We start from the raw sequence: 26990 nt of genomic DNA on the forward strand, positions 1-26990 counted from the left end.
CTCTCTTAAGTTTTCTTTTAATCTTCAGTTCTTCATTTTTTTTTTTTTTTTTCCCTTCTCCTTTTAATTTAATTATTGAAGAATCAGGTCCTTATGTAGAGATTTCCACAGTTTGGATTTGGCTGCTTGCATTTATGGTGATTTTACATCTTTCCTCTGCATTAACTGTAAACCGGTAATCAGATCTGAAGGCTTGATTAGAATCAGGGTTGAATGTAAGGGGCATTAATACCACAGGAGGCAAAGTGTCATCAGGAGGCAAAAAAGTTCTGATGTCCTTTATTGTCATGATGTTAGCAGCCATGAGCAGCATTGTCTTTATACATTATTTCATTAGAAGGTACAAAATGGTGATATTATAATTCCATCTTTCCTTCATCTATTAGCTGTATTTCTACAAAGAGAACTTCCTCTCATCAACTTTTTTCGTTACCTTACTTACAGTTAGTGCAGAGAAGGCAGGGTAAATTCTTTCCTTTTATTTATCAGTTTCAAAATAATGAGTTGGCTCACTAGCATCCTCCAAGGGTGGCAATGAGTTGTCTTTAATTATAATCATTATGAACACGGACATTTAAACATATTTGGTTTATTTCAATACCTTACAGTTATTATCCCTTTAGTGCTCTAATCTAATTGTACCATCTTTGACAGGAGAAAAGTTCTTAAAGTTGGCTTCTGAGTCCTTTTGACATAATTCTAGTGGGGTTTTTTTGTTGTCTGTTCAATCCTAGTGTTTTTTGATGATTTCCTTGTTTCTGGTTTGACAAGATGTTGCAGGCTCATTTGCATGACTGATGTCTGGAATCATGAATTTGAACTGAGAGTATCAATATAAAGTCATGATGTATTTTAACTCTAAAAATGTCTTTCGTTGGGAAAAGCTCACAAATATGGACTGAGAAGCAAGGAGTACAACTAAAAGCCCAGACTGTGATATCTTTATACCATTTCCCTTTAAATACCATTTCCTAGGACTCCTTGAAGAAATGGCTGGGGCGCCTCGGTGGCTTAGTCTCAGATCATGACCTCATGGTTTAGGGATTTGGAGTACCCCATGCGCTGTGAGCCCAGAGGCTGCTTTAAGATTTTCTTTCTCTGTCCCTGCCCCGCTCTTTGAGAATTGAGAATTATATCGAAATTCAATTCTATATACAGACTTCAAATTAAACACCCCTTAGAAAAAGCTACAGGGAACCACTGAATTGACATTTTACATGGTCAAGTAAACAAGGTTGGATTTAAAATTTTAAAAGTACCACTCTGACAGCAATTCAAAAATGGAGTAACATGCGTGTGAGCAGCAGCCGCACAGGTGGAGGGTGCTCAGTTAAGGGGATTAGTTGTTATTCATCTTGGATAGGGAGAAGGCCTAACAAACGACAGTAACGGTGAGGGAAATAGACTGATTTGCTAGTTATTGAGAAGCAGTACCCTCAGGTCTTAGTGATTGAAGATGATGTGGTGGGGGGCGTGTGGGAGGGGGCAGGTTCAGAGTACTATTTCTGTGCCCGCGGCAAGCTTTGGAAAAGTCCTTAGAATGGAGGGGTGGGGGGAGTAACTCGTGGAGGAAGTCCTCCCCCCCACCCCCATTTTCCTATGAACTGGTCCTATATTAATTAGGTGAATTTGAGAATGTCCTGCACAGGTGGGCAGTCTACCCTTTGGTAACCAGCAGCCCTCCCTAAGCCTGGATTTCAGTCCTCTAAGACTTCTCGGAAAAACTAATAATATAGGGGCCCTTTTGGCCTAGCGGTTGAGAATTACTGGACAGAAATCTCCTGATATGAAGCGAGGTCGCCAAGTGGGGAAGGAAGCACCTTGCAGATGACCGCTAATCCCAGTCGAGATATTAATTATTGATGACCAAGGAAGGGGCATTGACTGTTTCTTGAAGTTACGCGTTGAGCAGAATTTTAAAGCCACCAAGCGGAACGTGTGGAGAATAAGCTGTTCAGTAAATCATTTCTTCCCTTTGCGAGGCTGGAAAATCCCTTTTTAAATGTGGCCAGGGTGGCAAGGATACAGAATGGGCAGACAGAAGACTGGTGGCCGCGCTTATGGAGGAAAAGTCAGAGGGGCAAGAGACTCCATCAATGTCTCTTCCCAGCCAGCATCAGCTGCAGGGAGCCCGGAACCTCCCTTGCCCTTCCGTGTGGGTGGCCCGCGCCTGGGACTTGGCTCCAGCCTCAGCGCCTGCGCAGCACAAGGCGTCAAGCCCGGGAGAGGCTAGGAAACTTCCACGACTACCTTCCCAGGCCCCGCCCCTTCCTCAGAATCAAGAGGGAGGAGCATCGTGCGCGCTCGCACCGTTGCAAGCGCCAAAACCCCACCCCCAGCTCCTGCCTAAGGTTCTGGCCCGCCGCTTCGCCCCTCCCCACATACCTCTGCTCCAGATCCATTTCGGAGGCGCAACCAACGCGCCACGCAGTAGGAGGCACGAGCACGAGCGCGTGCGTACGTAAGCGCGCGCCGACTCGGGCGCAAGGAGGCCCCGCCTTTTCGTCCCGCCCCGCCCCCGTCGGCCTCTCCTCCGGCTACTCTCCTGGCTTTTAGGATCCCGGCACCCGCGAGCGCTCTGCAGCTATGGAGGTACCTGGGAGCCTGTGCAAGAAAGTCAAGCTGAGCAATAATGCGCAGAACTGGGTGAGTCGGGGCAGAGAAGCGAAGGAGGCTCTGGGAGGCTCTGGTTGCAGCTCGTTCCGGAGCCGCTCCTTCCCTCCCGCCTCCTCTGCATCCTCCCTGGAGCTCGGGGGATGGTACCCGAGGCCCGCGGCGCCTTCCAGCTGGGGCGGTGGGGGGTGCCAGACGGGCTGGCGCGGGGGGGGGTCTCGGGCTGGGCGCTGTGTGCGGTCCGACCCACCCTTCGTGGGAAGAATGCTCCCTTACCGTGCTCCTCGACTCAGATGAGACCTCGAAGAAAATCTTTCGGGAATGAGCTGACGGCTACGGAAGCGTGCACCCCCGACAGGGGATGCTTCCCGCATCTCTTGGAGTGGCCAGAAGGTCTGCAGAGGAGGCGAAGGCGGGCTCATTTTCATTGCGTTCGTGGTTTTCCTTGGCTCTGCCAGTGCATTTATCCCAGGTTTGGATCCATCGCCACGTCTTTCCATTTGCGAGTTTCAGTGTGAAGGGAGAGTACCCAACAATGTGGCCATTCATGAGTTGAGACTGCTCTGAACTGAGGTTCTTTGTGGCTCAGTATTAAATCGGAATGTTTGACAAATAACATGGAGTTTTAAGGACTCGATTCCTGGAGACAGTAAGGTATGGGTAGACTAATGGTTTATAACGTTTAGCAAGGACTGCCAATTGGATTTGATGGTTAAGTGCTGTCTCCTCAGGAGGTTGTTTCCTTCCTTATTTCTTTGATGAGAAACAGCCTTAAGATACTGTAAGTATAGAGCAGATTGAGGTGGGGGAGGGGGAGGTGGTGTCCAACTTTGGAGTCAGGAAAGGCGCTGGTTTTAAGTTTAGATGGGTTTTTATTTCACAGCACAATCCGATCATGAGGCTTAATTTTAAATGCAACCTCGTAAATCATCATTAACCTTGATGAGTTAAAAAAAAAAAGCCATTTCAGGCAAATATTCATTTGATGTGAGTTTATCGTATCTGTTGTTACTTAAGATTCTCACCTGATTCCTTTCTTCTTTTAATTATTTAATCTTCTGTGATAAGGAGGGAAAGGAATAAAAGGTGAATTAGAACATTGGAAAGAGCACTGGACTACTGGCCTGGTCTCTGGTTCCAGCTTTGCCATTTAGTAGCTGAGTGAACTTGAGGGAAAACATTCTATTTCTTTAACCCTTAGCTGTCTTAACAAGGGTGTAATAGTGTGCACTTCTCTAGGTTGTTTCAAGGAGCAAAGAAGATAATGCATTTGAAAGTTCAGTGAAACCACTACCATGTAACTTGGTGTGGCTCTTGTACCTCATGGTATTTTTTAGTTGGTGAAATAAGGTTGGCTAAATTAGGGTATTTACAGATGATTTCATTTACACCGTCCATAATTTATTTTTTAACCGTTTGCCAAATAGGTGTTCATTCTTTGTAGAGACCTTTGCCACTGATGGAGAAGATGAAAAATGAGGGACTCCATGCTTTCTGGCCAGTTGCTCATGGCCTGGTTGGGGCTGGAAGTGGCATTTGCCAGGTGATGAGTATCTCAGACCACAGTGACTAGTGCAAGACATGTTTTATCGCAGTTTAGAAGGGAGATTAGTTTATCCTAAATGTTTGGGGAAAGTTTATGGAGGAGAAATGTGCCCAGATTTGTGAGGCAGAGAGGAACTGTGTGAATAAAGGCTGGAAATAAGAATTAATAATAATACTATTTTTTATAGAAACAAGGAAACCTTGTTTAACCACTCTGGAGAATTTTTACAGAGGAGTGGAGAGAAGTTTGAATGGGTTAGGGTGGGGCTAGGTTATGCAGTTGTTAATGTTAGCTCAGTTAAGACTTGATTCCTTGGGAGATTTTTGGTGAGGCTAGAATTTTTAATTTTCTGGGCCTTATAAGTCTTTTTTTGCCCCAATAGAGAACATCCGTCATATTTTCCTTTCACATACTGAAGTCAGCTGATACACACAAGTGTGAAGAACCCATACTCCTTTAAAGTTCCCATCACATGATGAAATTGGATTTCCAGGAAGGTTGGGCTACTGAGGAAATTAGATACTGTTAGAGCCTAGATGTGGAAGTCTTAGAAAACATAGGGTTATAGTGAGGTCTAAATGAACTAATAGATTTAGAGCATGCTGGTACATGAACACTGTTTAAGTTGTTCTTGGTATTGATTTATCCGATGCGAGGGTGCAAAGGGCCGGGTTAAAGCACCTGTGGGAATAGCAGAATAGGTGCATTAAAAACACACAAGGAACTCTCTGACCCTCCCCCGTTCATGCTCTGTCTCTCTCTGTCTCAAAAATAAATAAATGTAAAAAAAAAAATTTATAAAAAAAAAAAAAAAAAGAGGGGCACCCTGGGTGGCTCAGTCGGTTAAGTGGCTGACTTCGGCTCAGGTCACGATCTTGTGGTCCGTGAGTTCGAGCCCTGAGTTGGGCTCTGTGCTGACAGCTCAGAGCCTGGAGCCTGTTTCAGATTCTGTGTCTCCCTCTCTTTCACCCTCCCCCGTTCATGCTCTGTCTCTCTCTGTCTCAAAAATAAATGAATGTAAAAAAAAAAATTTATAAAAAAAAAAAAAAGACACACAAGGAAGAGTAAGAAGGAGCTGACTGACTAACTAGAATTAGGGAATGAAAGAGGGAGGCGTGTTAAAAGTTGGATCCTGAGGTTTTAATCTTGAGAAATGGGGAGAAAAGTTGTGCCGTGCTGGGAAATTGGGAAGTAGGCTGGAGGCTGGGGTAATGCTGATAAAAGTTAAACACTGAAGGAGAATTTACTGTGTGCCCAATACCGTTTTAAATGTCTTACTTAAGTTAACTTACTGAATTTTTGCAACATTTCTGAAGTGGATATCATGAGAGAGAGTCATTTAAAGCTGCCTGGGCTCAAATCTGGGCTCTGTTCTTTACTAACCACATAACCTTTGGCTAGTCACTTGATTTCCCTGTGCTCACCTGTAAAATGGAAGCGTTGGTCTCACTGGGATGTTGTGAAGATTTAAAGGAGCTAATATATGAGAAATGCTTACAGTGCCTGGCATATAGTAAATGTTGTGTATAGTTCTTATTTTCACAGTTATCCTATTTATTACAAGTAGTATTTCCATATTATAGATGAAGAAACTGAGGCACAGCGATGTCATAGAGTTTCTTAGTAGTGGATCCAATTTTAAGCATGCTGCACACGCGAGACAGCTTTTAGTAGATACGCTCTCCATAGGAATATAGTGAGAGCCACATAATGTAGTTGAAAACTTTCTAGAGGGTCCATTGAAGAAAAAAGAAACAGGTTGAAATAAATTTGATTAATGTCTTTTATTTAACCCAACATATTTAAAACAGTCATTTCAACATAAATGTAACTTCAATACTATCATAACATAAAATCACTAAGATATATTACTTAAGGGTGTATTTTACACTTACACATCTCAGTTCAGACTAGCCTCATTTCGAATACTCAGTAGGGACACGTGGACAACATGATAGAGACTGAGGTGGGTTAAGATTGGAAATAAAGATTTGATGATTAAATTTGAGTTAGAGAATGAAGAGAAAAATGAGAGACTAAGTCCTAAGCTTTGGGTAGTATCTCCTGTGAAGGAACAGGTAAGAGAATGGGCTTCATGAGAGCTAGGAAAGACCTAGGAAAATATAATGTTCTGGCATTGGGGAGCATTATTTAGTATTAGAGGGAGATGTCTCCATACATCTACAAGAATGGTTAAAGAGAAATCAGGAATAAACTTGCTTCATTAGCTTCCTCATACCTCAGTCTGACAAAGGATCAGATGTAATGCATTTCATTCTCCATCTGACTGAACATTTCTATACTGAGACCAGCTTTTTTCTTTTTTTTTTCTTTTTTTAGGTTTGTTTATTTTGAGAGAGACACAGACAGTGTGAGTGGGGGAGGGGCAGAGGGAGGGAGAGAGAATCCCACGCAGGCTCCACGCTCAGTGCAGAGTCTGACATGGGGCTGGAATTCGTGTAACTGTGAGATCATGACCTGAGCCGAAACCAAGAGGACACTTAACCGATTGAGCCACCCAGACGCCCCGATGTGGGACTAGCTTTTATCTGCCCTTAGGAGTGTGTGAGTTGGGCTGAGGGAGATGTGGGGCACTCAGTTCAGGTCCAGGGGTTACTCACCCATTTGGTAGAATCATGTTGGGTTGAATTCCTTGCTTGGACCTGCCTTACTGGGGAGTTGGAGCCTCCAGCCCACGGAGTGGTCTGACATTCAGAAGCAACCTGTAGTCTCATTCTGGTTTGCCTTTCCATACCCCTATCTCCTGCTACTCCCCAAATTTCCATAGCTCCATATCTCCAGCCCCAACTTTTCTTCTGTACCTTTCATCCTCATGGTTTTACACAAGCCTTTCCTTGTGCCTGGGCTGCATGTTAACCTTTGTCACTTCCTAGAATCTTCGCAGAGCTGTGGGCTTGTTTATCATACAGTGGCCCTCCCTCCTGTGTGCGCACACTCTTACACATTGCTGAATTGGGTATGCACCCCTGTATTATGTATTATGTATTATGTTGCATGCTGCCACTATCACGTATTATGTAGCGATATTTCATTACAGATGTTTTGTGTCTACACTGAGCTTCTCACATAACAAGATGGGGATAAGGAATATGGTACATAGTAAGCTTGGGTGCTTCAGACATTAAAATCCTTAGATAACATTAATATCTCTGCACAGCTTTAGAGAATATGCTTCATATGTGGTAGGATTCAAATTATAGTTTGTCACTTACCACCTGTGTGATCTTGGGCATATTACCATAATATGTCTGTGCCTCATTATCCTCAAAGGTAATGATGTGAATAATAAGATACAGCTTATGGTGGACCTATATCTCCACTAGGAAATAGTGCATATCTCCTAGGGTTATAGTGGGGTTTATTTTTTTAAGTTTATTTATTTTGAAGGGGTGCCTGGATGTCTCAGTCGGTTAAGCGGCTGACTTCAGCTCAGGTCATGATCTCGCGGTCTGTGGGTTTGAGTCCTGCGTCGAGCTCTGTGCTGACAGCTCAGAGCCTGGAGCCTGCTTCCGATTCTGTGTTTCCCTCTCTCTCTGCCCCTCCCCTGCTTGCTCTCTGTCTCTCTTTCAAAAATAATAATAAACATTATAAAAAAAATTTTTTTTAAAGTTTATTTATTTTGAGAGAGTGTGCACATGCACACATGAGTGAGGGAGAGGCAGAGAGGGAACCCTAAGCAGGGTCTGTGCTGTCAGCACAGAGCCCCGTAGGGGTGGGAGTGGGGGTAGCTCCATGTAACAAACCGTGAGATTGCAACCTGAGCCAAGATCAAGAGTTGGATGCCTAACCAACTGGGCCACCCAGGTGCTGCTATAGTGAGGTTTAAGTAAGTCAGTATATTTGAAATACTATGGTGATACCTGGCACATGAACAATATTTAAGGTGTTGTTCTTCTTATTTTTTATTATTAATTTATATTTTTTGAGGGGGGGGAGGAGGGACAGAGAGAGAGAGAGAGAAAATCTTAAGCAGGTTCCACGCCCAGTATGGAGTCCCATGTGGGGCTTGATCTCGCAATCGTGAGATCATGACCTGAGCCGAAGTCAAGAGTCAGATGCTTAACTGACTGAGCCACCCAGGTGCCCCCTTGTTATTATTTATTCATCAAATATTTAACACCTACTCTGTGTGTGCCTTTGTTCTAGGTGCTAGGGATGCAGTAGGAAAAAGACAGAGAAGGTATTGTATTCTACCTGGGAAAGAGTTAATTAAAAAGCAAACAAATAAATGAATGAGATAATTCTCCCTTTTACCAGTTCTACCTTTTTTGAGCCGTTTGTCCCATACACTGTTAGATGCCTTTCACAGGCGGCCAGTAGCTCATTCTGGATTTTGGAGGAGACTGAGGTGGAACAGAAAAGAAACACGCATGCAGAACACCCAGCTTATGAAAGGCCGAGGCAGAGGCCAGTATTTTCATTCTTCAGAGCATTGGCCTGGCCATGGTCAGGGGCAGGTATTGATCTGCTGCTGGAAAAATTGCCTAAAGAAGAAGGAAAGCTGGATTTCCACCAAGAATGTACTCTTACGAATGTTGACTAACAATAACAAGAACGATAACAAGGTCTGGATCTGTGTTGTCGAATCTGATAGCTGCTAGCCACCTGTGGCAACTTAAATTTAGTTAAAATTAGTAAAGTAAGAAATTCTTTTCCTTAGCTGCACTAGCCACATTTCAGGCACTCCACTGCCTAGTGGCCAGTGTATTGGACAGTACAGTATAGAAGATTTTCATCATCTCAGAAAGTTGTATTGACAGGGCATGTCTAGATAGGAACTTTGGGGTGGCTGCCAGCATTTCTTCTACTCTCTGTGTATTTATGTATTCATGTATTCATTTTTACTCTCTTTCCAGGGCAAGAAATTTTGAGAGCTAGTGGCTACTTTGGAATCCTAGTTCTGGGTGATTCTGTAGCCCTGGCTTCTGGCATGATACCTGGCAGTATTAGCTTCCCCCTCAGCATACTTGTGTCTCTACATGTGAATTGTGAAATAAACTTTCCCAGCCTGAGCTCTGTTACATTGAATTTTGAGAAGTAGTTCTCTACTCTGGTGGCTCTCAACCAGATAAGATTTTGCCACTCCCAAGGGGGTGTTTGGCAGTATCTGGAGACATTTTTGATTGTTAGCGTGTGCCTGTGCTGGGGGTGCTTCTGGCATCTGTTGGATAGAGGCCAGAGATGCTACTAAACATCTGACAGTGCACAGAATGGCTCCCACAACAAAGAATTATCTGGTTCAAGGAGTCGTTATTGCTGAAGCTGAGAGACCCTGTTTCTCCGCTTTGTTTTGGGTAAGAAAAAGGGAGAGGAAATTGCATAGCTCTGATATGCAAAATTAGGAATTTAAAGTAAGATCCAGTTGATAATAACATTTTCTTATTCACCAGCTTGGAAGTTACCATTTTTGCTCTTTTTTTTTTTTTTCTTATGTTTATTTTTGAGAGAGCACACACGTGTGCACGCACACCAGTGGGGGAAGGGCAGAGGGAGAGGGAGACACAGATTCCGAAGCAGGTTCCAGGCTCTGAGCTGTCAGCACAGAGCCCCCGCATGGGGCTCGAACTCACCATGAGATCATGACCTGAGCTGAAGTCGGACGCTTAAAACTCCCAACTCTGAATTGTTTTGAAAGCAAGTTACTAAGTAATGTAAATGAAGAGAATAACTTTTTTTCTTTTTTGGTATTTACCTAAGTGGTAATTATTTCTGTGACATGTCCTTTTCTAAGGATATAATTCCTTACCGAGTGAGTTTTTAACCAATAAAAATAGTGGGAATGTTAGACATTATGTATAGAAGTCCAGTTTCAATTTAGATGATGTAGCCATTGTTCTGTGTCTTCTTTCTAGTTTCCTTGATGTTTGCATCCTTTCTCTGTGTCTTTATCTCTCGTATGTTTAAGTTCTTTTTAGTATATTCAGAGTTGTACAACTATGTTTAAGTTTTTTTTTAGTATATTCAGAGTTGTACAATCATCACCAGTGTCTAATTTTAGAACATTTTTTCACCTCAAAAAGAAATCCTGTACCCACGAGCAGTCATTCCCCTTCCTACCTCTTCCTTTCTCTCTAGCTCCTGACAGTCCATAATGTTTTCTGTCTCTGGATTTTCCTATTCCCAATTTTCCTATAAATGGAATCCTACAACATATGGCTTACTGCATCTGGCTTCTTTAACTTAGTATAATGTTTCCAAGGTTCATCCATGTTGTAGCATGTTATCAGTACTTCATTCCTTTAGGTGGTCGAATCATGTTCCATTTTATGGATATATATTACATTTGGTTTATCCATTCATCAGGTGATGGACATTTGAGTTTCTGTTCTTTGGCTTTTATGGGTGATGCTGTTGTGAACATTTGTGTCCATGTTTTTTGTGTAATCTCGCATGGTTTTAGTAGTTAATATCAACATCTGAGGTAGACGTTAGTGTATTTTTGTCTGTCCAGCTTCTGAACTCCCTTCGTATGTATGGGGAGTCCCCCACTGTCACTATGGTGGGAGATGCAGGGGTCTGTCATGGTGTAATGATTTCTTTATTTATAGTTTGTCTCCTTACCTGAAATGTTATCTTATCCTCAGTATCTAGAAGGGATCAATGACTAAAATAGTCTTAGATTCGTTTCTGACTTCTAGGAATCTTAGAGCTGGGCTTTCTACCTGGAGGTCATCCTAGGGCTTTCCATTAAAGTTACCGACATTTTGAAATTTTGATTCAATATATAAGTGTTGCTTAATCTTTAAAACAGACTAGTTGGGTACCTATGATGTATATGCAGAGTGCATGCATGGTATAGTTGATGGCAATCAGATAAGCCTCGTAGGGACTTAGTTTTGATTCAGGAGGTCTGGGGGAGAGCCTGAGATTCGCTTCCTGATGAGCAACATCATTCCAGTGTTGCTGTGCAGCATGTTTGGGAATCTCAGGGTGTTAAGTATAGTATTTTCAAGTTTTCTCAGCCTCCAGCAATGTATGATCTTCACTTTTGCTGTTTGCCTTTGGCTTGTTAATGTTCAGAAGATTAATTCCACTTGTGGGTAACTAAGTTATCAGTGACTGTGAACTAAAGGTTTCTTCTTTTTTTTTAAAATTATTTTTCAATGTTCATTTATTTTTGAGAGACAGGGAGAGACAGAGCATGAGCATGAGTGAGGGAGGGGCAGAGAGAGAGGGAGACACAGAATCCGAAGTAGGCTCTAGGCTCTGAGCTGCCAGCACAGAGCCCGATATGGGGCTCAAACCCACGAACCGTGAGATCATGACCTGAGTGTAAGTTGGGCGCTTAACCCACCAAGCCACACGGCGCCCCAAGGTTTCTTCTTTTTTGTATGTACTCTGCCATGTCTTCACTTTATTCACATGTTACGCTACCATCTCTCCATAGTATGTCTTGAGACATGAAAGAAACATGACTGTTACTGTTTCAGAGATTCCCTTGACAGGGAAAAATCTGTTATAAGATGGCTGACAGGACTGATAGGGGAACTCCAGTCCCTCCAGCCTGAAGACTCCCCTTCCGGGTTCTTCTTCCCACCCTGCTTGCTGCCACTGACACCAAATTACTACTAATGAGGAATGCAGAAGTAACAGACTATAAATTGTCCCTTCTGTTGATCTGGGCTCAGACCTCTGGAGGGTGATCTCTGAGCCCACTGGTCTAAAATAAACCTCCTGCCTTCCAAGATCTCCGAGTGCTGCTTGGTTCTTCTGCCAGGTGATCCAGACCAGTTTCCATAATACCCTTTCAGGAATACACTGTTCAGCAGTCAGCTTAAGGTGGGTGGTGGGATGGATGATAGATGTCGAGTCCAGAATTATACTTGTTATTTGGTATATGCTCATTGCTTTTACACATTCCACTTAAAAAGGCAGAGTTGTTCATAAAGTCATGATAAACTCATAAGGCATAAAATTCTCTAAATGGCATCATAGGAGAAGTTCATTTGTCCCATAGGGAAGTGGACAAAATAATAAAACCGCCCATGTGGAAATTAAGGACGGTCCAAAAAGGCACCCTGGGCCACTTGTGTGCGTCATGACAGAAGTGTGTCAAATGTGTAGAAAGTGTGCACCACAATTGTCAGAGGCCATGTGAAGTTAGCCTGGTAACAGGACTGAGAGTTGTTTAGCCCTATGTGTTGAAAGTGAATAAATTCTGTTGAAATGAATCATCCCAGTTCTGCTAGACTTAAGATTGCTGAATGTTGGTCTTCATTGGCACGTTAGGCAGGGAAAACAAATCATACCTTAAAATAAGTGCCTTATATCTAACTTTTACTGAGCACTGACTAGGCACAAGAGAAGAGTTGGAACGTTGGGGAAAATACAAAGAACTGCAGCTCCCTGCGCTTGACCTACCCACCCAAGGAAGTCAAAACATATGTACATAGAAAGATACCTGAAAGTAGAAAACGGTCCCTCAAGAACAGTCAAACCATATAGGCGGTAAATGTTACAGGGACTGCCTGGGTGCACACACCAGGCCACATAAATATTTCTACAAACCACCCAGACGATTAGGAAGGAAACCATAAACCTGATTTCTCTGTCCTGTGGATAGAAGCTAGGCCCTTGAAGACTGAGCAGGAATGTAGAATCAGAAGGAAACAACTCACCCTTGGCCCTTAGTGAGTCACTAACGTCATTTCTTGTGGGTGTAATTGGGGGAAGGATTTGGCCAGCGGGAGGGTGGAAAAGAAGGGAAGGGGAACTAGGAGATTGCATGTGGGAGTGGCCTTTAGGTTCTTAGTAAAGTTCAGGCATAATTCCACCTCCTTGCTATTCCAGTAGTTTAAGAAAAGTGTTCTTTAATTTACTCTGAGAAACTGGGAGGTAGGAGATTGTGGCAGATCTTTTTTTTCTTTTTAAGATTGTTTTGTAATATGAGAAAGATCAAACATCTATAAACAATAAGCATCCTTAGACTGCCATCCCTGCTGCCAGAATTTTTTTAAATGTGGGAGGCAAGAAACCCTGAGGTAGCATTCTTTTCTAGTGATTAAAACAGACAATCTCTGCTTATCCTATATTTTCTCCCAGCCACATCCTCAGTGGTTGGTTTATAGCTTCTCAGGTAATTTTATATATTCTACTCAATTTAAAAAGAAAGCAGGAGGTATTTTACAGGGCCAGAATGAATTAAAATTCATTAGATACATGTTTCTTCTTGCCCCAAAGCGAAATAACTTGGAACAAATCCCAAAGCAAAATGACCTGAGTCAAACAGGTTTTGCAGCTGACTTGTGTAGCACCCCCCCCCCCACCCCCTTCTCCCCAGGCAGCCTGGCTGGGGGCTGAAACTAGTGACCTCTAGGTAGAGGTGTCCCTCCTCAAGAGATGAGGATATCTGTGTGGGGAACCTTGTTTTTGTTTAAGATCTTGGAGACGTGGAGCTGGAAAGTTATGTTTCCTTCATTAGTTTATTGAAGAGAAATAAGTCGGGTGACCCATATTATAATTTTTCATAAGTGATTTTGAACATTTATAATATAATTTTATTGGAAATCCATCTGTTAATGAGACGATTAGTGGGCGAGGGGTGTGACTCTTGTGGTGTACTTATTAAAAAGAATTGGCAGACTGTCCCTTTGGCCTCAGAGGATTTTCCACAATGAGTGATGGTAGGACCCAGAAGGGCAGAGATGCCTTTCTCTGGTGCACTAGGAGTATTTGCATCGTTGGCGGGGAAGTGGGAAGAGAGACCTGGCGCCTCGGGCAGACTGTTTTTAGAAGAGAGTACATCTGGAAGTTGAAGATCTGGATAGAAATGCACTCCTTTACAAAGGTCATGCTTCTATGCCTACAAGGGTGTTTGTTCCCCATTTTGAAGACCTCTGGGCCAAACCACAGCCCTGGTTGGATCTACTCTGACTGTTCCATGCCTCAACCTGTGTCCCTGATGTGGCTGCGGAAAACACTGTCCTAGTGACTGGTATTGCTTTGAATTTATGAGTGTTGGCTTCACAGGAGTTGTTCAGACTGCCTGCCAACCACTCTAGATTTCCCTGGTCCATGTTTTCACTTTTCTGCGTTCTCACTCTTCCTTCTGTCTGGAGGTGCTTCACCTCCCCCCCACCGCCCCAGCTCATCACAGGTCTTAAGTGTTCTCTTTTTGGTGAAGCCACTCTGTCTGAACATCACTTCTGATATTTCTTCACAATTTTGCTTTATTTACTTTTCTCCTTTCTGATATTTATTCCTGCATAACTTATATAATTAATCATTTTAGTCTTTATTCCCCCTGTTGTCTCTTCCAGTGACCAGTGACTTTTTTTTTTTTTTTTTTTTTAAAGAGAATATGCAGGGGAAGGGGAAAAGAATCTTGAGTGGGGGAGAGGCAGGGGGGCTGGGAGAGGGCAGAGAGAGAGAATCTTAAGGAGGCTCTAGGCTCAACATTGCAGGGCTCCATCCAATGACCCTGGAATCATGACCTGAGCCCAGATCAAGAGTCTGATACTCTATGGACAGGAGCCACCTAGGCGTCCCTAGTCCAGTGGCTTTCAGACACTAACTTGTATCATCATCACCTGGAGGGCTTTAAAATACAGACTGTTGGGCCCTGCCCCAGAGTTTCTGATTCAGTTGGCCTGCAGGCAGGATCTAATAATTTCTAACAGCATTTCTAACAGTTCCCAGGATATGCTGATTCTGCTCTTCTGGGGCCACACTTTGAGAACCACTGCACTAGGAGTGAGGACCAGATAAAAGTCCCAAGAGGACAGAGATTTTTTATTGGTACTGTAAACTGTTTCATTCCTAGAGGAATGTCAAGCGTGTAGTATGTATTCAGTAAATAATTTTGAATGAATGATGAATGAAACTGCCTTAAAAAGAGCTTATAAACAGTATCAAATACAAACACCCTATCAAAAAAGGATGCTGTCACGTACCTTTTTTGTAAACATGCTATTAAAAAGAACCTTAATTATGGTTTTGCTCCATAGGGAGAGAAAATAGAGACTCTAATTCATTTTGTTTTGTATAGAAAACAACATTATTGATATAATTTGCATACCATTCAATTTATCTGTTTAAAATGCATAAATGGCTTTTAATATTTTTCACTTTTGCAGCCATGATCACAATCAATTTTAGAGCATTTTAATAATCCCAAAAGATCCCTCTATGCATTACCAGTCACTCTCCCTGCCCTCCAGTCTCCCAGCCTGAGGCAGTCACTAATCTGCTTTCTGTCTCTCTAGCTTTTCTCGTGTTGGACAGTTCAATAAATGGAATTATACCATATATGGGTGTTTGTGACTGGCTTCTTAGCCTAATGTTTTTGAGGTTCATCCAAGTTGTAACGTGTTTGAGTACTTCATTCCTTTTTGTTGCCCGATAATCCATTGAGTGGGTATATCGTGTAAACTTTAAAATATTTTATCTAATTATCAACTGGTGGACAATTGGGTTTCCACTTTTTGGCTTTTATCAATAAAGCTGCTATGAACTTAGGTATGTATGTTTTGTGTGGACATGTTTTCTTGTGAGTATCTGGGAGTTTAATTATTTGGTCACGTGGTAACTATATTTAACATTTTCAGAACTGCTGTTTGCCAAAGTGGCTGTAGTATTTTACATTTTCACCACAAATGTATGAGGATTCTAATTTCTCTGTATTCTCACTAGCACTTGTTACTGTCTTTTTGATTATAGCCCTCCTGGTGGATCATATACGTATCTCTTTGTGGTTTTGATTTGCTGTGCATTTTTCTGGTGGCTAATGATGTCGAACATCTTTTAATCTGCTTTTTTTGTCATTTGTATTTTTTGCTTGGAGAAATGTCCATTTGGATACTTTGAGACCTGTATAAATTTATGCCATTTTTGTTGAAGAATATTTGGGAAAATGATTGCATTCCTTTTTTTTTTTTTTTTTTTTTGTGGAATAACTACAAATAAGCAATGAAGTTCATGTTTTGCCAATTAATTTAATTAATAATTTAATTAATCCAGCTAGTTTAATATTGGGTTTAATTAATTTAACCCTCTGAGCCACCCAGGAACGCAAAAGCTCTTACTGTGCATTTCATGATGCCTACAGACATTCCTTCCACACTTTGTTTAGGAGTCTGCTTCTATGCTACCTTCTCAGAGGCCTTTCTTGATCGTCCTGTCTAGAGAGGTACTCATCCCTGATGTCTCTTTTCAGCTTACCATGTTTTATTTCTTACAGTCGCATTTGTCATGCTCTGATACGACCAAGTTATACTGCTTTGTCTCCCCCAGTGTGATGTAAGCTCAGTGAGGGTAGGGACCCTGTTTAGTTCACATGGTATACTAGTAGGGCCTAAGTGAGTGGAAGACTGGGTTATGGAGTCCACTGCTCCCTTGTTAACTGGCACTTGGGCAAGTTGTTTAGCTTTTCTCAGGTTTAACATCTTCATTTGTCAAAACACAGGAGTAAGAGTTTTTGCGTTCCTGGGTGGCTCAGAGGGTTAAATTAATTAAATCAAATATTAAACTAGCTGAGTTGATTAAATTATTAATTAAATTAATTGGCAAAACACAACACCATGCTTAGGTACTATAATGAAAACTGTTAGTTTTAATCTTTTTCCTTGCTTTTGGCATGTTACATAGAATAGTGACAGCAAGGAATATGTGTATTTACTTTTTAAAGGACTGTGGTAAATCAGAATTCTTTTTTTTTTTTTTTTTTTAATTTTTTCCAGGGGATGCAGAGAGCAACTAATGTCACCTATCAAGCTCACCATGTCAGCAGGAACAAGAGAGGTCAGGTCGTGGGGACCAGAGGTGGTTTTCGTGGCTGCACAGTTTGGCTGACAGGTAAGATCAAGAGAAATAAACCAGTTAATTTCAAAAGCAGTGTTTATAGACAGTCTTGAACAAGGATTAAGGGTATTTATTTAAATTTTGAGCTATTTGTGTGTCTGGAACATCACTGCATGTACCTGGCAGCGTTGCTTAATTATAACCTATTTCCTTTTGGTAATTCCTTTTGTTCTTTACAGAATTGCTATTGAAGTAAAGGGGGAAACCAGAATGCATCTTAAAACTACTTTCTAGTTAATAGCTATGTTATATTCTATAAATTTTTGTATGCACCAAGACCTGGATTCTGCCTTCAAGAAGCTAATGATGTAAACGATATGAAAAGAAACAGTGATAAAGACTTTCACAAAAAAGAATTTTTGCTTTGGCCTCGATTGGTTTTTTCGTTGGTTCTCCCAGAGTCTCCCTTCAGGTCAGCCAGTGCGGGCTGGTGAGAGGGTCAGTTGATCTAGATTTTGGAGGTGGCTTTACGAATGATGGATTCTTGGGGCACCTGGGTGGCTCAGTCGGTTGAGCACCTGACTTAGGCTCGGGTCATGATCTTGTGGTTCGTGAGTTCAAGCCCCACATTGGGCTCACTGCTGTCAGCACTGAGCCTCCTTCAGATCCTCTGTCCCTTTCTCTCTGCCCCTCCCCTACTTGTGCTATCTCAAAAATAAACATATAAGAATGACGGATTCTTTCACTTCTAGTAATTGTATTTAAAATTTTGTATTTAATTGTAAATTAAATTTAATTTTAAAATATTTAATTGTATTTAAAATTAAGCACCAAAATTTTATACTTATTTACTCCCCTACCAACAGTGTGGGAGAGGGTCCATTTCCAAGTGTCTTCTCATCAACATGGATATTAACAATCCTTAAAATTTTTGCTGATGGGTGAAATTCTGTGTGTATGCGTTTTTTAAAATTTTTTTTTCATGTTTATTTATTTTTGAGAGAGAGAGAGAGAGAGAGAGAGAGAGAGCGAGCATGAGCAGGGGAGGGGCAGAGAGAGAGGGAGACACAGAATCTGAACCAGGCTCCAGGCTCTGAGCACAGAGCCCGATGTGGGGCTCGAACCCACGAACCGCGAGATCATGACCTGAGCTGAAGTGGGATGCTCAACCTACTGAGCCACCCAGGCGCCCCCTGTGTGTGTGTTTTTAATTATATGCTTCAATTGTAGACAAGTCTAATTGTTTCTGTAGGAAAGAAGACCCTGTCCTCACATTCTTCTCATCTCCTCATTCTTAAGTTTAGGTTGTTAAATTGTTACTTTTCCATTGTCTACGTTCGTAACACATTCTGTTCTCAAATCTTAAATTTTCATGATTGTTTTTTGTTTGAGCTCTGTAAGTAAGTTGATTCTATATCCACCAGTTCATCATCAGTCCTTTTATTATGGTGTGTCCACTCATGAGCTCTCTCTTTGGGTCTAGTTTTAAGTGTTTGTGTTCTGTTGTTGTTTCTGTAAGATAGTCCTCCATTGGATTTTGAATTCCCTGAGATTTCTTTTTTTAATGTTTATTTTTGAGAGAGAAGGAGAGAGTGTGCGCACATGTGTGAGTGGGGGAGGGGCAGAGAGGGAGAGAGACAATCTGAAGCAGGCTCCGAGCTGTCAGTGCAGAGCCGGACATTGGGCTCAAACTCTGGAACCGTGAGATCATGACCTGAGCCGAAGTCAGATGCTTAACTGACTGAGCCACGCAGGCAGCCCTGAATTTCCTGACTTTTTATGTTTGAGAATGTCTGCCTGTCTTTTACGATGATTTGGCTAGATAAAATATATATTTGGTTCATACTATGTTTTGGAATTCTTAAAGCATTACTCCATTTTAATCTGGTATTAAATGTGAAGAAGTGTGAGACTAATTTGATTTTTTTTTTTTCTTTTTAGGAGGTTTCCTTTTTCATCTGGAAGCCTGAAAAATTGTTTCTTTTCCTATATTTTCTTTTAGCAGTTTTGCCTTTCTCATTTAGGCCCTTTATCCATCTGTAGTTGATTTTTGTGTGTATGTGAGGGAGGGGTCTATTTTTTTTCCATGCGGATAATCAGTTGTCTCAACAGCATACATTGATGAAGGGGCATCCTTTTTTTTTTTTTTCCCCTCAGTGCCAACTGTGTTATGTCCGGTTTCCACCTAGGTATGAATTTGTTTCTGGGCTCTCTGATCTATTCTTCTGGTCTGTTCCTCTGTGATTGCCACACTATTTTACTATATATTTATAAGTCTTGAAATCCAGTGGAGTAAGTCCTCTTACCTTATTCTTCATCAGGACTATCTTGACTGTTTTTTGGTGGTGGGGCAGGGGGGGCTCTTTGCTTTACTGTATAAACTTTGTGATTGGTTTAACTCTAAAATTTGATAGGGATTTAGTTTGGGATTCCATTGTATCTAAAAGTCAATTTGGGGAAAATTGATCTTTAGAATATTGGGTAATCCTTTTCTTGAGTGTGGTATATTCCATTTATCTTACCACTAATGATGCTTATAAATACTGTTTATCAGATTTTTTGGTGCTTGCTTTATGGTCTAGTATGTAATCAGTTTTCATAAATATATATTTGAAGAGAACCATCAGGGTGCCTGTGTGGCTAAGTTGGTTAAGTGTCCAACTTCGGCTCAGGTCGTGATCTCACAGTCTGAGTTTGAGCTCCGTGTCAGGCTCTGTGCTGACAGCTCAGAGCCTGGAGCATGCTTCAGATTCTGTGCCTCCCTCTCTGCTCCTCCTCTGCTCATTCCCTGTCTCTCAAAAATAAGTAAACTTAAAAAAATTTTTTTTGAAAAGAACATCTATTCCCCCGATACGTGCAATGTTTTTAGATATGCTCTTTAGATCAAGCTTGTTAATTATGTTGTCAAATCTTCTATAGCCTTTGCTGTTTTTTTTTTTTTTTGACAATATTTTTGGAAATGGAAGTAAAGATTTCTTTTTCTGTTTTTTTTTTCTTTTTGAGAAAGTGCACAGTGGGGGAGGGGCAGATAGAGAGGGGGACGGGATTTGAAGCGGCACTGTGCTGACAGCAGCTAGCCCAGAGTGGGGCTCGAACTCAAGAACCCCAAGATCATGACCTGAGCCAAAGTTGGCTGCTAAAACCGACTGAGCCACCCAGGTGCCCCGGAAGTAAAGATTTCTTTCTTTTTCTCACAATTCAGTAGCTTAATCAGGATCTGTTGGGGTATTGAGTGGGTTGTCATTTTCCTGGAACATAGTTTGCTTTTTCTCAGATTGTACTCCAGATAAACTTTCTTTTATATTTCTACGTTGGTAGGTGTACTAGTTTACCAGGGCTGGTGTACTAGGAGACCCAGACAACTACACCTCTGCCAACCTCCTAAGTACTCCACCACACGTTAAGCCTGAGTGATGTTTCCTGTTCGCATACGCAATTCTCGGATCCATCTCCAATAACCTAGGAGGGGTCTTAGCCCTAATTCTCTCCATCCTAATTCTAACAGATCACATCAAAACAACAGGGAGGCTTCCAACAGCGGAAATTTATTCTCTCAACATTCTGGAGGCTGGGAATCTGAGATGAATGTTTTGGTAGGGTTGGTTCCTTCTGGAGACCCTGAGGGAGAGTCTGCTGCAGGCCTCTCTCCTAGCTGCCGGAGGTTGCTGGCAGTCCTTGGCCTTCTTTGGTTTGTAGATGCAGTGCTCTGTCTCCTGCTTTTGTCTTCACATGGCCCTGTCACAGTGACACCAGTCGCTGGATTTAGTTCCCATCCTGGTACTGTATGACCTCGTTTTAATTTAATTACATCCACAAAAACCCTATTTACCACTAAGGTCCCATTCTGAGGTTCCAGATGTGTATGAATTGGAGGTGGGGGATTATTCAATCTCGTACATTTGGTTTCTTTTCTTCGGGTATACGCATTTTCCTTATCTAAGTTTTGGATTATCTGTCTTGTAATTATCTGCTAATTTGCTCTAACTGCTTTAGCTTTTTGTCTTTTTGTCTGTGTTCACTGTAATCTCAACGAAACTTCCTGTGTCAGTAACTAAAATTGTCAGTAGTCTTTTCTTACTTTGTTTCAAACTATGTATATGTATGTATGTGTGTGTGTGTGTGTGTGTGTATAATAAATATACATATGTGTGTATAAATAGGTACTTTTATTATGACTTAGGTTGTTTTGTATAAAAAGTCTAAGATTTCTGGTTTCCGGGTTTTTTTTTTTCTTTCTGATGCTTAGTGTCCAACTGGTGGTTAAAAACAATAAAAAACAGAAAACTGTTTTTCCTGTTCCTCCCCGTCTCCATCTCTTTTTTCTAGTTATTGTCTCTGTGTAAGAGATTAGCCAAGATCTAGTGGTGTAAAACAACCATTTTAATTCACTTCCCATTTTGTGGGTAAGGACTTCCGGAGGGCTAAGCTGGGCGGTTTGCCCTGATGTCTGGCTTGGTTGCAGTTCTCTGAAGGCTCACCTGGCTGGCGTCCGTGATCACGAACTCACTTGAAGCCGCTTGTCAGCCGGGAGCTTAGCTGGCTGAAACATTTGCTAGTGATCTCTTGAGCATGGTCGCCTCAGGGTATTAATAGTGGGCTTCTCTCCAATGGAGTGTCCAGGTAGCATTTTCTGACCCAGCCTCAGAAGTCACACATTGTCGTTTTCACTACATCCTTTTGGCAACAGGTGAGTCCTAAGGCCAGCCCAGAGTCAAGAGTAGAGAGTTAGACTCTGCCTATTGACGTGACTGTGGCAATATCACATTGTCAGATAGTTTGCAGGGTCGGAAATGCTGTTGTGGGCATCTTTGGAAAATGTCTGCTATGCTCATTAATACAATTTTAATTTAATTTTATTTATTTAATAATATTTAATTTTTAATATTTAATTTTAATATTTAATATTATTTATTTTATTTAATACAATTTTTTAATATAAAACTAATACAGGTTTTTAATGTATAAAGCAACTAATGCTATTAGTCCTTTTTTTTTTTTTTTTTTAGTTTATTTATTTATTTTGAGAGAGAGAGAGACCACATGCATGGGCGCACATGTGAGAGAAGGGCAAAGAAAGAATCCCAGGCAGGGTCCAGGCTCTGAGCTGTCAGCACAGAGCCTGACTCATGAACCGTGAAATCATGACCTGAGCTGAAGTCAGACACTTAACCGTCTGAGCCACCCAGGTGCCTCAACACCATTGATTCTCTTAACATATCAATTGTACCTTCATAATGTCTTTCAGGGGAATCCATTCATGATTATCTCTTGCCTCGTAACCACCTTAGTTATGAATTCTGTAATTACATACTCAGCAAGATGGCATGTGTTTCTGCATGAATGTATGCTTTCCTTTTCCTTCTTGTTGTTTAGTGAATAAACATCATTGGTATAGGAAGGTGAGTTGAAATGAGGATATTCTTTCAAGGTTAATTTAAATTGGACTCCCAGATACTTTTATCTATGGTTGTCTATGAGAGGTATTGATCCTAGGATATAGAGATAGCTTCATTTGTCCTTTTTCTTCCCTCACCAGAAATAATTTGGGCATGTAACTCAGTTTTTAAGTTGGCATGCAGCTCTGGAGTAGTGTTAACAGGAGGACAAAGTGCATATCTGAAACGGAGTGATTTCTAGGATGCCTTTGGGCACAGACAGGAATTATTAAAAACAAATACTTGAGTATACAGCGTTGCAGTCTTGGGTAAAATGGTCAGCAGGCCTGCTGTTGCGCGTCAGGCCGGTGGCCAGAGGGTATTTGAAAATGGTGTTACAATGCTGCAGGGTTCAATAAACTGGGGTTAATGCGAAGTGTTACCATTTATGAACATGATGATGTGAAAGAGGCCATAAAGCTTCCTGAGAACCTGTATAATGACAGCTTGTTTGGCATTCAGAGAGCAGTGGACCTGACCATAAGGCTGCGTATCTTGCCTAAAGAGCAGTGGACAAAATATGAGCGGGATAAATTTTACTTTGCACCATATCTGAAAGAAGTTATTTGGGAAAGAAAAGAGACGAATGGGCAAAGAAATAATCGTGGAGTTTAAGTTGGTGGTTGTAGCTGCCCTGAAACATTTTTTTAGAAGTTGGATAAACCAGGGGCACCTAGGTGGCTCAGTCGGTTAAGTGTCTGACTTCAGCTCAGGTCATGGTCTTGTAGTTCGTGAGTTCGAACCCCATGTCAGGCTCTGTGCTGACAGTTCGGAGCTTGGAGCCTGCTTCAGATTCTGAGTCTCCCTCTCTCTCTGACCTTCCCCTGCTCACGCTTTGTCCCTGTCTCTCAAGAATAAATAAAGCATTAAAAAAAGTTAAAAAAAAAAAAAAACCCAAAAAACAAAGAAGTTGGGTAAAGCTGAAGTGTACAATTTAGAACTATTTGAACTGCAAATGTACTACTTTACATGAATGTATTTATTTAAAAAATATAAATACTTACTTTAAACTATAGATGTTTTTCTAGCTAAGATCTAAATCTTGTAGAGAAATGTGGGATAAATGTTACTGAGGGATTGCTATGTGTAATGAGTGTTATGAAGCCAGTGATTTAAATTCTTTGTTACTAAGTGGTCTCCTAACATTGCATATGAAATGTGCTTGGACTATTCGATTTTAGGCTTGTCTGGAGCAGGAAAGACCACAGTGAGCATGGCTCTGGAGGAGTACTTGGTTTGCCACGGTATCCCATGCTACACTTTGGATGGTGACAACATCCGTCAAGGCCTCAATAAAAATCTTGGCTTTAGTCCTGAAGACAGAGAAGAGAATGTTCGACGCATTGCAGAAGTTGCTAAGCTGTTTGCAGATGCTGGCTTAGTGTGCATCACAAGTTTTATATCCCCTTATACTCAGGTATGTGGCTTTTGTACCATTGCTGTTCTGACATCATCGAGTGAGATGGCCTCAGGCAAAACAAGTAATTGAAACGCTCACGTATGCTTCGAAGCTAAATTCAAATTAAAATAATCAACCTACAACACTTTTGTGCTGGGACTTTCTGAGTAAATTCCTTTTTAATAAAACCTGTTATGACTGCCCCTGCCTCCCAAAGTATAACCAAACTTGTTGACCTCAAGCCAGTGGCCACATTATTTCAAGCTTGACTTTTCAACTCAATAAATGTATAATGAATACTCAATGTGTGTCAGACACCCAGGGAAAGTCTTAAGTTTCTTAACATGTGCCTGACCATGGCTTCTTTGCTCACAGACAGAAGCACTCTCCTCTTTCATCACATTCCTCCTCTTATTTTAGCACTAATTCACTGTTTTGTAGTTCTCTTAAAAAATCATGTCATTTCTCACGTGAGATTTTTGTTTCCCCACCTGGAAGGCACTCTTCTCCTTCGATCAGTCCTTCTCTTCTCGCCATCAGTTGACTCCTGTTCATGCTTTCAGGCTCAGGTTAGGCATCTCCTCCTCCTGAGTGCCTTCCCTTTCTCCCTCAGCCTTTGGTGCCCTTATTGTGCCCTAACCCTTTGTTTTATTACAAATGCCAGTTCATTGGTTGGTGGTGCTAACAGTGGCAGCAATTGTAGTGGTGATGGTGGTGGTGGTGGTGGTAGTAATGAAAATAATAGCAGCTAACATTTATTAAACGCCAGCTGTATACCATGAATGAACTCATGTAGTTCTTATCACCCAATGAAGAAGACAGAGTAGTAATGAAAATAATAGCTAACATTTATTAAACACCAGCTGTATACCATGAATGAACTCATGTAGTTCTTATCACCCAATGAAGAAGGCAGAGATGAGGAAAAAGGTATAAATTACCCAGGGTCGCTGTACATGGTAGAGCAAGGCACCCAGACAATGTCATTGGAATCCATATTGTTACCATGCTTTATTGCCTCTAACCCCCACTGGTTCCTTGAAGGCTGAAACTACATCTTATTTATCTTTATAATCTTGATGCCAAGCCCAGCTTCTGGAATATAGTAGATATTTAGTGTTTGTTAAATGACAGCATAGTACAGATGTGAAAGAGCAGGTGAATTACTATGTGGTTAAAAGCAGGGACTTTGGAGCCAGAAACAATGGGTTGGAATCTCACCTCTGCCTGTTATGACCTTGGCCGGTTGAGTTGACCTTCCTAAGCTCAGATAATGCCTACCTCCCAGTGTTGTTCTGAGGATTAGGTAAATCGTGCGTTCAAAGCTTTCAGCATGGTGCCTGGTGTGTACTAATTATTGAGTAAATATAATAAATAATAGCACAATTCTAGTGTTGTATCATGAATTTGGATGGTTACATAGACTTTTTTTTTAAAGCCAAAATAAAACATGAACTGTAAGAGTTACAGGTAAGTATCAGATGGAGTGTTAATTGTAAAGATTCACTTAACTGAACCATGGCAGGAGTCCTAAAGGGTCCTGTGAGGACTAAGTACTTTTCATTTGCCTGAAACATTGGGATCAGCATCAATACATCCGTTTAAAGTATACTGGATCATGAAGTGTGTAAGAGAATGATAGTTGTTTGAGTTCTTGAATCCTTGATATAAACAGTTTCATCGTAATGTAACAACTGATATTCTTGCACATTCTGGAAATCTTTGCAACTCTTAGAAGAGGAGAAAGTAACGTGATTTGGAGAGCTGTCAGCTGGATTTCTAAAAGTATGTACTGATCTGCTTTTTGGCCCCCTTGTTTCCATAGTACGGAGCGAAATTTGTTGCTCTCACTTCTAAAAGCACAGAGAGTGAGGTTTGGACTGTGCTTAGGTCATGTCAAAATCTGTGATATTTGCATCAAACCATATGATACAGGATATGTGTATTATTCTATGTCACCATTGAACTTGGGCATCTTGGTTCTGAAAATAAACCTGATAGTTCCTAGCCAGTCTGGTGGGATCATAGAGATGTGAACAGTTACAATATGTTGAAGCAGGTGATTAGGTAAATGTATATGAGACGTGCTGTGGAAGAATCGCAGAGGAGATGATGCCTGAAATGAGTGATGGAGGATGAATCAGAGCATACTATTGAGACCAGAGGGAGAAAACTATTTTAACAGAGGACATAGTACAGTGTTTGCAGCAGCACGGAAATGTGAGGGAGTCTGGTCTTTTGGGGAACTGTAGGTACTTTGTTACAACTGCCGTGCAGGGTGAATATGAGGGGAGATGAAGCTAGAGCTATTCGCAGAGGTTCAATGATGAACCTTGACTGCTCAGGACTTTGCCCCATAGGGCAAAACTTGACAGTTTGAGATTGTACTAAGGAACGCTGTCTCTGGGTTTGCATTTTAGTAAGGTCACCTTTGAAGCTTGGAATGAGGGTGGTCTGGAGATAGGAGACTGGTGAGGAGGCTTTCAGAGTGAATTCAAACAGCAACAATGGGAATGGAAAAGATGGGGCCTATTTGAGGGCTCTTAAGCCTGTAGCATTGGTAGGACTTGGTGCCTGCTTGATTGTTGAATTTGGGGTGAGCACGAATGATGGTTCTTTCTGAATAGAAGATGGTATGATTGAGTTAGGAAATATAGGAGGGGAAGGGAGGAGATGACTATTTCATTTTAGGTGGGTTAGGTTTGAAATCCTAGTAGAGTAAGCAGGTCATTGGAAAATTGGTTCTCAGAAAAGCTGTGTAGAATTGAGATAGATTTAGGAATCACTAACTTTGTTAATTAAAACCCAGTCAAAGTTGAGTATATATAGAGTATATAGAAGAGTTGTATAGAATGAGAAGAGAGCCGTGGACAGAAACTTGGAAATACATTCATATAAAAGGACAGTTGGGATCAGTTAAGGTCACACCTTAATCATTCTACCACATGCTGTGGTTATTATAGCTAATGAAAGATATATCAGAATAAGATCTATGATAGGTATATAGCAGGTATTCTGAGAAGCCAGAGGAAGCAAGGGCCCTCCATCAGCCTGGGCATGCAGGGTGGGCTTCCTGGAGGATGTCAGCACAGAACTGTGCTATGAGGAGAACGTGCTTTAGCCAGAAGAGAGGGGTGGAGGGTTTTGAGCAGGGAGGGTGGCTAAGACCTAAGGTCCAAACACCTGGTAACAGCCAGGTGTTAATTATTAATAGAATATCAAGTGTAAGACTGAGAAG

At 41.5% G+C, this 26990-nt stretch overlaps 1 protein-coding gene, 1 long non-coding RNA gene and 1 pseudogene across 5 annotated transcripts in view; 2 read left to right on the forward strand and 1 right to left on the reverse strand.

Moving 5' to 3' along the window:
• The window catches only part of LOC109247789 (uncharacterized), a 53995-nt gene extending 51551 nt beyond the window's left edge, over window positions 1-2444 (reverse strand). For both annotated transcript variants that reach the window (XR_008421721.1, XR_002071858.2), the window contains exon 1: window positions 2386-2444. This is a non-coding gene — a long non-coding RNA (uncharacterized LOC109247789). The remainder of the gene's footprint in view (window positions 1-2385) is intronic.
• Window positions 2369-26990, forward strand: part of PAPSS1 (3'-phosphoadenosine 5'-phosphosulfate synthase 1) — a 104378-nt gene continuing 79756 nt past the window's right edge. The window contains exons 1-3 of one of the 3 annotated variants that reach the window (XM_019416712.2): window positions 2369-2646; window positions 16858-16972; window positions 23535-23770. In XM_019416712.2, coding sequence (XP_019272257.2) covers window positions 2587-2646; window positions 16858-16972; window positions 23535-23770 — 411 coding nt within the window. In that variant the 5' untranslated portion in view covers window positions 2369-2586. Of the gene's footprint in view, window positions 2647-2959; window positions 3086-3246; window positions 3268-16857; window positions 16973-23534; window positions 23771-26990 lie in introns of those variants that run through there. The other 2 variants (XM_019416704.2, XM_019416722.2) reach the window with 2 other exon arrangements.
• LOC109247787 (cytochrome b-c1 complex subunit 7-like) lies at window positions 21949-22955 on the forward strand (annotated as a pseudogene).

The sequence above is a fragment of the Panthera pardus genome, unplaced genomic scaffold, assembly GCF_024362965.1.
Source record: "Panthera pardus isolate Hobbes unplaced genomic scaffold, ASM2436296v1 HiC_scaffold_13, whole genome shotgun sequence".
NCBI classification, from domain to species: Eukaryota; Metazoa; Chordata; class Mammalia; order Carnivora; family Felidae; genus Panthera; species Panthera pardus.